A 13146-nucleotide genomic window follows, 5' to 3' on the forward strand; every position below is an offset into this window, starting at 1 on the left:
AAAGCATTGACACTTTCAAATAAGACCAAATATTTTCTGAATAACAAAATGAAATGAAAGTACAGGTTCCTTGAATCATTATAGTAGTAGTGCGATGACAAATAAAAGTGAAATTTAGCTAATATAAATCTGGGTGTGATGACAAATAAAAGTGAAATTAGTTGATAGAGGTTTGGAAGTGGGTCTACTTTTTTAATTTTACCAAACACATATGGCAAATTATTGGAGAGACTATAAAATTACACTTGCCATATGTTTTAGCAACTTGCCAAATGACAAGATTTGGCAAGTAAATTTTGGCAAACTCTTGGAGATGCTCGAGCATCTCCAACAACTTGATAAAATTCACTTGTCAAATCTTGAGTTATAGCAAGTTGCTAATTTGTTTAGCAAAAGAAAAAAGGATGTGTCTCCAATAAGTTGCTATTCTCACTTGGTAAAAATAGAGAATGACAGATGGGACCCGCTCACTTAGTAAAAGAATATGTGTCTCCAACAAGTTGCGCTCGAGATAGCAACTTGGGATAGCAACTTGACAAATCTCGGTAGTAGAAACCTTATAGCAACTTGGGAAATTTAGCAAGTTGAGATGATTTGTTGGAGGAGGATTTTTATGCTTTTAGCAAATTTGGTAGGATAGCATGTTGAAATACCAAGTTGTTGGAGATGCTCAGATCACAAAACATGTCTTCTCCCGAATTGCACTCGAGTTGCCAACCCAAAAACTGCACTCGCGTTTGAGGCGGATACATACTTTCGGGCACCGGGATCGACTCGGACCATAAGTAGCCTGCCACACGATTAAGGTCTTGTTTGAATTTTCTCCTCAATATAAATTTTAGAACTAAAAATCTAAATAAGTGGTTTAAAGTTAGCTTTAAACTTTAGCCCACTTCATATTAAAGGTTCAGGGTTCAAAGTGGACTAAAGTATACTCCCTCTAAATATATATAAAGAAAGTCGTATAAGAAAACGACATGGTTTCCAAAGCCTAACTTTGATCTTTGTTTTTTAATATTTATAAAAAAAATGGTATATATTTATGAAAATATTTTTAAGATTTAACATTTGCAAAACTCAACAACTTAAAAGTTATTCATAATTTATATTTCTAATATTTGACCCAAAACTTGTCCAAAATAACTTTGTTTACGAGTACGGAGGGAGTTCTAATAAAATTTAAAATAAGGATCAAACAAGTCTAAACTAGTCAACAGGCCTTAAACTAGTCTGACTCGAAGACGTTAATTAATTAGAATACAAAAAGTCAGGCGACCGATACATATATAGGAGTGGGGGGTGGGGAGTACCGAGTACGTATAAACAGTTTTACACGCCCGTCGCAAGTAGTGCCGTAGCCGCCGCCGCCGTCGCCGCTGCCAGCAGCCCACCACCGTCTTGTTGTGAGATTGTAGCACGCTGCTTCCAAGCCGCGTGCTGCGGCTTACCATCAGGCCACGGTGCTGCCGCGCATGCCTGCCGTCTCTTCCCCTGAAGTGAAGAACGTGAACGTACGAGGGAGGAGGTGAATATAGAAGGAAGAAGAACCACCCCCTCCGGCCGTTTTGCTGTTCTAATTGATCTATCTAGGATAACAGTCAAAGACCTCTTTCTTTGAAAGACATGTCGTCACCTCCGTCGTCTGTTGATGCTGCAAGGGGACCCGAGACCGTTCAGGTCGCTGCTCCTGCTCCCATGGATAGCGCTGATCCATGCCACAGCCACTCTAAGGACTTCTTGGATGTATGTAGGCCAGCTCCTTCTCCAAGTTATTATATATATATACGCGCATGGTGTTGCTGATTCGGTGATTCCTCTGTAGCATATTACTACTCTACAACCGTATTCAACATTATCTTTCGAGCTTTGTTGGTGATGTGGTATCTCAATGCTGTTCGTTTAATTTGATAACTGCAGTGTCTCAACAGCCACGAGATCAAGCTTGGAAAGTGCATGCACCATCTTGCTTTGCTACATCAGTGCCGCCGGAGAGCTGATGATGCAATGGAACACTCGAAGGTTCAGACGGAGGGGACTACTGTCTCTGCTGCTCTAATGGGAAATAATGCTGGTTCATGCTACATCCCTTATCTAGAATTGAAGATTGTAAGTTGTCTTGTCTCACTTGCCTTTTCTAGGTATTGAGCTTGTTGAATGTACTCTCCGTGTTTATGTTACCTAGACACAGTGTGCATCTAAATATTAATTTCCCATGCATTTGGCTAAAGAAAGCATATGCTATTATTAATTCCCCATGCTCATGTTACCTCGATAGCCCTTGATGTGTTTATTAGTTCATACAAGCATTTTCATACGTTGTTGAGCTCACATGCATTTAGTTGTCCACTAGTCTAATGTGTGTTTTTGTTTTGAAAAAAAAGTTAAACTTGATAGGTTTGGACCAACAATTAGCTAAATTATATGAACGTCTAATGTACAAAAGTTACATATAATTTTCAAAATGCTTTTTAAGAAGATGTGTATTTTTGTAGCAACTGACAATAACAGAAAAAAAAATGCAATGGCCAAAATCTACCTTCCACGACACTATGCTTTATACTGCTGTCTCAAATGTTTTTGGTTCATATACTGCAGTGCCTCAACAATGACGAGGTCAAACTCGGGAAGTGTGAGCTCTATCTTCACTCGTTGTTTGTGTGCCACACGAGAGCTCGTGAGCTTTGCAGTTGATTCACCGGCTCTTGTTGGACCCATGGTCAAGCTTGGGTACTATATGTTCGCTTCTCTAAAAAGTTATAGTTGAAAGTATTGTTCGTTGCACTACTGACTGGTAGAAAAAGTACGGAGCAAATGGATTTTGTATATGCAGCTAAGTCCACCCAGTGTTAGGGTGAGCCAATAGGATGACAAGCGGGCTCATTGGCCACGTTGTCTGGTTTCACAAGCTTTAGTAATCACCCAAGGATTTTTTTTAGTCCGGTTTCACAAACTCAGCATAATGCCTAGTTTCATATAATCATATGTCGGAGTTGATTAGACCAGACCACACACCAAAGGTTCTAGGGTTATATAGATTTTTTCTATTTTGCACATTTAATCCTATTTATAATTTTCTTAAAAAAACTCATAGATTGCCTCTGAAAAGGTAGAGTCATGGTATCCATCCAGATTTAACTAAAAATGGTACTCCAAAATCCTTAAACATTGCCCAAATGCCCAAATGTACATATCACATAAGTCCATATGGATCTCTTTCGTTTATTTAATTGCCAAGAATACGATAGTTTAAACAGCGCATAAATTGAAATATCGTTTAGGAGATGTAATATTTTGAGCGATATTCTTGAGCAATAAATACAGTTCCATTGGCAATGGCTCGCTGGCCACGTCGCTTTGCATGCAGTTTGGCCGGCCAAATGAGCTCGGGCCAGCAAATTGGCAGCTCAAATCATGCCGCAGTTTATGGAGTAGCTTGGCCGGCAAAAAATCTTTAGGACTAGCCCAATTTTAGCCTTGAGAAAATACAGACAAGGCATGGCCAAATTTTGGCTTGGTCAATAGTTCAGCTGCAAAGTCTGAAATTTGTCAATGATCATGACAATACCTGGAGGTTCCCAGTAAGACAACAACAGTTGGGTCAGGACAAAAACTTCAGCGAGTGTCGTACAATGCCATGATGCAAATTAGCCCCAAATAAGCAATCGATTCTATGGCCGTGCTATGATACAAATTAGCCCCAAATAAGCAATTGATTCTATAGCCGTCAGTGAATACATTTGCCTTTTGCAGACACCAATTACACCCAACACAACAGGTAGTCAATGCCGCAATGCTCTCTGCACAGGAACATAAAAAATTCAAAAATCCCGCCCCGGTACATGTGTTTTTTTTTTCAGTGCGGCTTTTAATGTGCATCCAATGCCTTGCTTAGCTTCAGCCTGATCCAATATCTTCACTAAATGCTTCAAGCTTCTTGTGAGGAAGAAAACATCCAGACAGAGCAGCTGTTCTCATCACCTAATAGAGCACCGGAAATTAAATGTGTCACAGCTCCCATTCAAGCATCAGACCTATGATTTTCAAGGCAATTTTGAGAGTAATATAACATGCACCTGCCAAATTTAACTCATCTTCAAACTCATCTTGCATACCAAATCTTCTGTGTCCGGATGATGTTACAGCAAATGGAAGGTATGGATGGAACGAGAACCCGTTTACAGTATCTAAGATCAAGTCGATATAAGATTAAAATGGATATAATACAGAAATAGAGACATACTAAGGCGTCTTTGGTCACACTGGCCTGGGGGCACTCGCCCAGGCAGGTTGATCCAGCCGCCAGGCGCTGGAAATCGACGGCCTGGGGAGCCACCCAGGCCAGGCGCCTTTTGCCAGGTTCACAACCAAACACGCCGTTAAACCTCCTCCGGAAATGCAAGTTCAGAAGAAACATACCAGCTGCTGCTTGGAAGCCGGTTACCCATTGACCACCTTGAAGATCATATACATGGACCATGCCATCCTATGGAGACATGAAAATTCCTCTTTCAGTTTTTGCTGGTTCAAAACATAATTAACTCAAATGAGGAAATTGGCCCTCACCTGCCCACCAGTGGCTAGATGTCTACCGCAGGGCTCAATATCAAAATATATTCTTTGATTAGTAGTATCAGCTGATCTGTACAACCTTATTATGGAAACCATACACAAAAAAAGAACATAAGAAAAACTTGCACAGATAAACTAGAAGGGACATAATTCCACTTAAAAATCCAGTATACTGCACCGACATAGTTCAGTTCTACTTATTAACTGATGTAAAATATACTCCCTCGGCTCCAAATTATAAGTCACTTTGACTTTTTTGGTACACTTATTTTGCTATGCATCTAGATAAATAATATGTCTAGATAAGTAGCAAAATGGATGAACAAAAAAAGTCAAAGTGACTTATAATTTGGAACGGAGGGAGTACTGCATTGGTATAGACATTGAAAGATTGCTATAGTAATATATGATCAATATAAGGACAGGCTTGCTTCAGTTATGATGGCAAGTGGATATATTTAATTAACCCGCACTGGAAAGCAAGCTTACTAGACCTAACCAATCGAATAGCTCATCCGTACAACCACTTAAGTATGCCATATGGAAGTAGATAGGTCAGCATTGAAATGATAAACCATATCTGCCACCAGACGCCATAAACCCATAGCTGAAATATAGCTATAAGTTCTGCCCAAATGAAACATTTAAGATAAGATGAACAAAGAACATATTTTATCATTTACCAAAAGAAACAAACAAAACTCTGATATGTTCATATGAGATAAGGCCTTGTACATAACCATCAAATCATTTTAAAAAAAAAATCCAAGAAATAAATTGTTCTGTAAAGGCAAAAATAGACGATTAAGCTCTTACTTGTAAACAATGTCCACAGTATTGCGAATATCCCAACATAATATGTATGGATCCTGATAAAAGATCAATAGATATTTGATATCATAGACCAAAAGGATTGAGTAAATCTATGCAAGTCATATGAACCCTAAACTGCCCAATAGTATGCTAACTGACCAAATGGTGAGAAAATAGGTACCTTGCGCCCTCCAGTATACAGATAGTTCCCATCTTTCGAAAAAAGCACCTGAAACTTTCATCAATGTTAACTGCTATTCATACCGTAAGATTCAAATGTACACGACTGCTTTCCCAACCTGTGTGACACCACCAATCTGCCCATGTAAGACATACAAAGGCTCCATATTACTCTCTGCATACACAGCAGTTGTCTGGCTGTATGAACCAACAGCAAGCATCCCATTTTGTGGAGAGAAGGAAATTGAAGATATTATACCTGTCATGAAAACAAGTGTTCAGAAGCCAAACACTTATAGCAAAGTATTCACAAGTCATACCAAAGGAAGTTCAACAACCACTAGCCAAAAGTGAGCTGAGATGAAGCAATCAAAATCTATATGAGTAAACCTTAGTGCAAAGTTGTTGATAGTGCAGCCTCATTGATCATTATGTTGACAACAAGTTCTAGCACAAACTTATTTTGGTGATTTCATTGAATGCTATTGTATGAGGAAAAAGAATGTGAAGTACATTTCAAGAATCTATGATCTACATATTCCAACAGAGTTTTAAGGATGCTTTCAAGGGCACCAAACTTACAACTGGAATTGTCACATACCAGTTGGCCCTTCACCTCCCTTAAGTAAAGAATATTGATCAAAATCTCTGCCAGGCCGATGAACATCAAACACTCTTATAGTTTTGTTGTATCCAGCAAATAGCCTGTAGAACAACATTATACCCCAAATGAACAAACAATCAAGAAGATTTTATTTCAGTCTTCAGTTTAATTCCTGAAGTTAGGCCACTAACCCATATGTTATCTTAAGATACGAAAGTATGATATTTGACAGTAAGCATTACACACAACAAAATGAGTAAGAAACCATTGTTTTATTATACTGAGAATAAGGCCTAACAGAATCCCATGACTACAAACAGGTATGCTTCAGAAAAATTCCTTACATAACACAAATTCAATTTAAAGTCTGATGCACCACACATACTTAGATCCTGTAGAATTGAAAGAAATTGAAAGTGCAGCAGTTATTTCATCCATGGCATCATATGCTCTGTATGTGCACCGGAGCTGCAATTCCCAAAACAAATAATTAGAACCAGAATTACTCATTAGCCATACACGAAACACAAAAGGCAAGAACAACCAGTCTTACTTCCCCACTGGTGGCATCCCAAAGGTGTATCGGATGATCACGACTGGTGCTTGCAAATACACAGGTGGCTGGATCTGCAAAACAATAAAAATGCATCAAATTCACTAATTGATCATAAACGAAAAAGGAACATGAAAATCAAAGAAAGCAATTCATCACCCACCAGACAAGGACATACACGGGTACCAGCAGAAATCGTACACTGGTTCACCCTCGTTCACCTGAAGGAATGCGCCATAAGAATCTGCAGGGGGAAAGAGTTGCAACTAAAACAGCGGATTGGAAGTAGAGAAGAATTGAACCAACAGGGACAGCCAAAGGACAGGCTAAGCATTCAGTGCAAGCATTTACATGATACACTCACACAATCGCAACAGCAAACAACTCAAAACCAGAGACGCACCTTCACCTCCGACGGCGGCATCGGCAACGGGCTCCGCCGCACTGTACGCTTCCTCCGGCCTGTCCAACGGAAGAAGGAATCCCCCAGTTTTAGCCACTTGCAGCGCGCGCGAGAGAGCGTATCAGAAAAATGTAAGCGCGCGGCTTACAAGTAGAACAAGCGGAGGGAGTTATCGTCGGAGCTGGTGAGGAAGGAGGACCCGTCGGGCGACCACTTTACGCCCTTGAGGAAGTTCTCGCCGCCGCTGTTGCTGCCAGAGGAAGTGGCGGAGCGGAACTGGTGGGCGAAGTGGTAGAGCCGGCGAGGGGGGCGGTCGAAGTGGAGCTGGGGCCACGAGTACTCCGCCGCCGCCTCCATTGCCGTAGCATCGCTCTCCGAGACACCCTGTGGCGCCTCCTCCGTCTCCGTAGCATCGCTCTCCGCGCCGCCCGGTGGCGCCGCCGCCGCTTCCTCCTGCGCCGCTGCCATCGCGCTCAGCTCTTCTCCGGCGAAGCAAAGCACCCGGCGGCCTGGGGCTGGGGTTTCGACGGGGTTTCTGGCTCGTTCCCGTTTGGGCCAGGACCAAGTGGAATCATAGTCAGGCAGGCCTGGCCCAAAGGAAGTCACAGGCCGGGCCCGCAACTGCATCGTGGGCTCGTGAGACTTGACGTATAGGGCCGGGCCCAACCCAACCCCACGTGCACGGCACGGCACGCGACTCACCTTCCGGCCAGCCGGCCAGGTAGTTGGAGTCGCGAGCCCACTGGTGGTTGCAGTGTTAGATCCGTCCGCAGCGAGGAGTGAATCCCACGGCACGCGCCATGTCCGACGAGTCGCCGCCGCCGCCAGCGCCGCCAGCGCAGGCGGACGAGAAGAGCCAGCCCGCCGAGCAGGCGGCAGGCAGCTGGGGCGGATGGGGCCTCTCCATCTTCTCAGAGATCTCCCGCAGCGTGAGTACTGAGTAGCACTCCGACCTGCCGGCTTCATACGCCATGCGCAGATATTTTTTTTTTCTCGGTGGGAAGTTCGGATTAGGGTTTCAATGAATTGACGTGGTGTGGTATGTCCCAGGCGGTGGAGGTTGCTAAGAGTGCCATCGCTGACATTCAGCAACCGCCGGAGCAGGAGACAGGACCCGGTACCGGTAGTGGCGAGAAGGATCAAGAGAAGGAACCGGAGGGGGAGGGGGAGGAGGAGGAGCGACGCAAGGCGGCTCTGGACAAGCTAGAGAAGGCCAGCGAGGACTCAATCCTGGGCCAGGCAAGTACCTGTCTTGCTACTCTCTCAATATTGCTGTTTGCTGCTGTCTTTTTGGGTTTGGCAATGCCGGTGATAGTTTTTGGTGAATTGCTGCTTGCAATGTGTGTATATGTGTGTGTGGGTTTCTACAGGGGCTGAAGGCCTTTGATAGCTCGGTGGAAACCATCACCACTGGTACTTGGCAAGCTCTTGGGACCGCATGGAAGAGTGGCTCGCTATTTGTTCAAAAGTAATCCCTCATTTTATATCTACTTCAGTTTCTGCTGTTACAGCCCTTGTGGATTGAACAGAAAGTTTTTAGTTCAGTGATGACAGACGCATCCAGCCTAGATGACCTAGGAATCTAGGATTGCTTCCTCCCACTAGTAAATCCACCGAGTCTATTCTACTGTTGAAATTGTGGATCTAATTGACTACATCTTACATGTAAGAACATGAAATCAAAAACTTTTTCTTATATAAATGAAATGCCGCTAGCGCTAGTGTTATGATGCCATTTATTCCAGATTTCTAGTTACTTGTTGACAGATGAATACATTGGTATTCATGTATAACATGACATTTCATAGCTTTTTTTATGTATAAGATATAAGATAGCGATGAGATTCTGAAAACGTACTTTCCATCATAAATTTGTTGTTGCCTGTTATCAAGTAACTTTGTATGTCTTTTCTCAACTTCAAGCATCAACTATCAACAGGTTAACCTTTCTAATGTCTTATTAATGTTCAAGAGTTAGTAATGTGTTCATTAACATTAACCCTGCAAGTGTCTCTCCTTTACTTGGATAAGTAACACGTGTGCTTGGTATATTCATCTCTGACTATAACATGGTTACTTTCCTAGATTGGAAAATTCAGCTTCAAGCTTGGCTGAAACCATTCAGCAAGGAGAACTGCCTGCCAAAGCATCTGCGATAGCGCCAACCATTTTAGAGGTAACTAGGACTCAGTAATTGCATTGCCTCTACATATATGTGAAACGAATACCATTTTAATATTAAAGTTCAATAACCACAGACAGGGAAGTCATTTACAGCAAAAGGAATGGAAGTGCTTGAACGTGTTGGAAAGGAAACAATGGATTTTATTGTCGAAGAAACTGGTATGGAAGTTGATAAAGGTAATAACGGTGAAGGTGACCAGCAGACTGAAGAGGAACAGTTTGAAGAAGCCTCATTTGACAGATGCTTCTATATTTATGGAGGACCTGATCAATTAGAGGTGACGCTTTGTTTTCCCAAGGATATTATCTGTTTTGTCTGCAATATGCCCCTTTTTCTTCTCTTAGTTGGATGCAGTCTTTTTTTTCTGTGTAATAGGAGCTGGAAGCATTATCAAGCCACTATGCATTATTGTTTAATAGGAAAAAGGGAAAACTTAATACTGAGCAGAAAACATTATATGATGGAAAGCTTAAAGAAATACAACAGATTTTTAGTCTTAGCACCAATGTTGACGAAGATGGACCAGAATCTGACAAAGGGAAGAAGATTGAATCGGCTAACACTGATGCTGATGCTGAGATGAAGAAGCTATGTGAATCCAGTGTTAGCAAGGCTGCTAAGATGGCTGCAGGGTATGCGTATCCTTCACTCCCATGTGAATTCAAAACTAGTATGTTGGTACTTATATTTAGTTTTGTCAAGTATTGATGAAATTAATGAAATCGTGTCAATTTAGAGAGGCATTTTAGCATGTGGTTGACTAGATAGACAGCAACTTCTTAAGAAAATCCAATGTATACATGATAAAAGCAACATGGTTTAACTTTTTGTGATATATTGTCCACTCAAGTCGGTTCTAAAAGTATCTTCTCATTTAGACTTCATTTTTTGGCACTCTTTAAAAACATTTTTAAGAGTTGAGACCGTGATTATATCTATCACCTTTGCAGGTTCACCACTGCCTTGGGTGGGCTTTCTCCAAATGAGATTATCAAACGAACCACTAATAGGCTTGAGACCATTCATTCAGAGGGTGTTCATGTATGTACATACTATATAATGTGTCATTCTTTGCTTATAAATTTGATATTTCTTTGAGGCAAAAAACTCTTGCAGAGATTATCAGAGATGTGCTGCCTTGCAGTTTCTCAGCTTCTGGTGCTAGGAAAGTCAGTAATATCTTCTGCCAATAAATCAAAGAGTGAAGACGATGAAAATGATGTTAAGATTGATTGGCCTGAAGATCCCATTTCAAAAGCTAAAATAATCAGATGGAAGGTGCAATCCATCTCTGTGGATATGGAAAAGGTGTCTACTAGTTTTGCTACAGGTAATGGACCTCTCATGCCAAATTTATTACTCTATGTAGGAGGTGAATTTCAATCTTCACAAATACCAACTCATTTGTCTGTAGGTATCTCGGATGTTGCTGAAGCTTATGCTGCAGCTATGCAAAGTGCTCTCGCTGGCAAGCAGGATGACCTCCCAAATCAAAAGTCTTTGCAAGAGAAGGTTAAGTCCATATCCATCCATCTTAACTCCGATCAGACCAGTGCTGTCAGCAAGCTACAAGATGCTCTGCAGTACCTGGCCTACGTCGTCGTATGCGCTTCAATGCCAAGTGTGTAATTGTGGTGTGTTTCCTGTGCTGAGCATTGCCTCAATTGTTAGTCATTTATGTACATTTGCCTACGGGTTCCCTTCAGGGCTGCAGAATTAGGGCCTCTAGCTATCATCGTACCACATTAGGACGTGTTGGTTAGTTGTGATGGTTGTACTCCATTGCACTTGGAAAGTTGTTGCTCTCTCTGTTTTTCCTCTGAGAACAATGAATTACTGATGTTTAATATACATACAAGTGAACTGATGTGTTCAGTTTACAGCTGATGGCTTACTGCCCAGTCAGGTCTGCTTCGTGTTTTTGTGGCATTTCAGAAAAAATTATTATTCACTCGAAAGGTTCAGTCCACGCGGGGTTTGGTCCCTGCCGGTGTAAGATTGTGCTTGACTGCTTGTAGGTGGCCAAGCTGAGCGCTGAGGGCGAAAAACAGACAGCTTGGTATAGGCGCACATCTCACTCCAGACTTGTTTTCTCCTGCTGACGATGATTTTTAGAGCATTGCACTATGAATCATTTTCCGGAATACACAGCACCAGGACTTAGACCTTGTTTATATACCCGTACTAACAAATGCCCGTCACTGCTACAATAAAATACTAATTGAGTTATTTTCTCTTGAAAACAAAGGATGTTGTATCTTTTTTCAGGGATTCATTTTAGAGAATTGACATAAAAAACGACGTTCTCTCTGAAGATAAAGTAGAGATAGACATAACTTATCAAGTGAGATATTATTTTATCAAACTAGACTAAATTAAGGGCTCGTTTGGCACATCTCAACTTTACTAGTAAAACTGTTTTTTTAGAAAATAGCTTCATGAGTGACTTTCTAGATGAAGCTGAGCTGTTTTGGAGAAAGTATTTGGCAAAATAGCTTCACCAACTACTTCATGCATAGTTGAGAGAGAGAAATAAGGGAGAAGCTGCAATAAGCTACTTTTTTTCAGCTTCATCTAACTTATGTCTTTGTGAGAGGAGAGGAAAACAGCTTCACCCATAAAGCTGTTTTGAAAATAAGTGTTTGGCAAAAAAAAAACAGCTCACAACAGCTCAGGAAGCTGTTGTGAGCTGTACCAAACAGGACCTAAATTCTAACTTCCCACATCCAAAAAGAAAACGCCTAGAGATATTACCTTGAACAGCGTTTTGAACATCCATTCAGAGCCCCTAAAGGCGTCCCCAACACTGCAAACCCCCAACATCCACATAACCACCGAGGCTCTATGTCATGCGTGTTAGTTGCTTCGCAGACGTGCAGAGTAGGGCGCCAATAGCCTTCTCTTACAAATCACAGAAATATTTAAACAAACCTGCATTGTGAGTTTGTGACAAACTAGTACGCGGTTGGGAAGAGGATGCTGAGTGAATAAAAACGACATGCATATGCATGTTTCAGATGAAAAACATCATCGTTTCCAAGGATAGAAGTCCAGTATCTTCATCTCATGCATGTTTAGATGGAGAGTAACTTTTTACCAAGGCCAGTAGAAACATACACCTTCGTTACTCGTTAGTGGTGTACTGGTGTTCTAAGATCAGCGCCAACGCACAGTGGCGGACCCAGGAATTGGGAGCAAGGTATGCCTATGGTAAAAAAAATTTGGATGAACAACACAAAATATTTAGATCTGCTTAGATAAAAGATACATATAGTTCAAATGCATTGCATATCTGTAAATTTTATTTTGCAATTGAAAATGACATTTAATAGAACCAACAAAGGGAAAAGGAAAGGGATTTAAGTTTTATTACTCCAAGCAAAGGGGGCGTCGTGGCCGATTGGCCGCGCGGGGACGCCCGATGCCGGGGAGCGTAGCCGCCGAAGCGGCAGCGCGGGGACGCCGGCAAATCAAGCATCCGCACAGGACGCAGCGCCTACCTGCGCGTCTGTGGCGAATCACGAGCGGCGGCGCGCGGTGAAAGCGGCGGCGAGCGGTTGAGAGTCGCGGAAGTGCCTGCCCGCGCGTCAGTGCGCGGCTGCCCTACCCCTACGGACTAGGCCTGATGGTTTTAGGATTTTGGGGGAGTGGAAAAGTGAGTGGGAAGGTTAGATGAGTCATGGACCGTTTGGATTCGCGTGGCTTATGGGGCTGCTTTTGAGTTAGAGGTGAATTGCTGAATAAAATGACCTAGAAACACAGAAAACGTAGTTTTAACACCTTATGCATATTATATATGTATATATCTCAAATATCTATTAAATTTTTTTCCAAAAATG

General features: G+C 42.0%; 3 protein-coding genes across 3 annotated transcripts; 2 read left to right on the forward strand and 1 right to left on the reverse strand.

The window, feature by feature from the left end:
- LOC110437111 lies at nt 1318-2973 on the forward strand. Its single transcript, XM_021465362.1, has 3 exons — nt 1318-1743; nt 1918-2106; nt 2596-2973. The coding sequence occupies exons 1-3, from the start codon at nt 1624-1626 to the stop codon at nt 2689-2691; spliced, it is 405 nt and encodes a 134-aa protein (XP_021321037.1). The 5' UTR covers nt 1318-1623; the 3' UTR covers nt 2692-2973.
- LOC8060504 (telomerase Cajal body protein 1) lies at nt 3543-7662 on the reverse strand. The gene is made up of 13 exons (XM_021450895.1): nt 7271-7662; nt 7123-7181; nt 6883-6963; nt 6720-6793; nt 6552-6634; nt 6164-6267; nt 5682-5821; nt 5564-5611; nt 5386-5438; nt 4564-4648; nt 4417-4483; nt 4074-4184; nt 3543-3978 (listed from the first exon to the last, which is right to left on the reverse strand). The coding sequence occupies exons 1-13, from the start codon at nt 7588-7590 to the stop codon at nt 3926-3928; spliced, it is 1278 nt and encodes a 425-aa protein (XP_021306570.1). The 5' UTR covers nt 7591-7662; the 3' UTR covers nt 3543-3925.
- LOC8060505 lies at nt 7855-11208 on the forward strand. Its single transcript, XM_002463862.2, has 9 exons — nt 7855-8051; nt 8173-8361; nt 8493-8590; nt 9208-9298; nt 9381-9584; nt 9683-9939; nt 10258-10348; nt 10424-10637; nt 10722-11208. Exons 1-9 carry the CDS (start codon nt 7923-7925, stop codon nt 10934-10936), a joined length of 1488 nt encoding a protein of 495 aa, XP_002463907.2. The 5' UTR covers nt 7855-7922; the 3' UTR covers nt 10937-11208.

Source organism: Sorghum bicolor, chromosome 1 (assembly GCF_000003195.3).
Source record: "Sorghum bicolor cultivar BTx623 chromosome 1, Sorghum_bicolor_NCBIv3, whole genome shotgun sequence".
NCBI lineage: Eukaryota > Viridiplantae > Streptophyta > Magnoliopsida > Poales > Poaceae > Sorghum > Sorghum bicolor.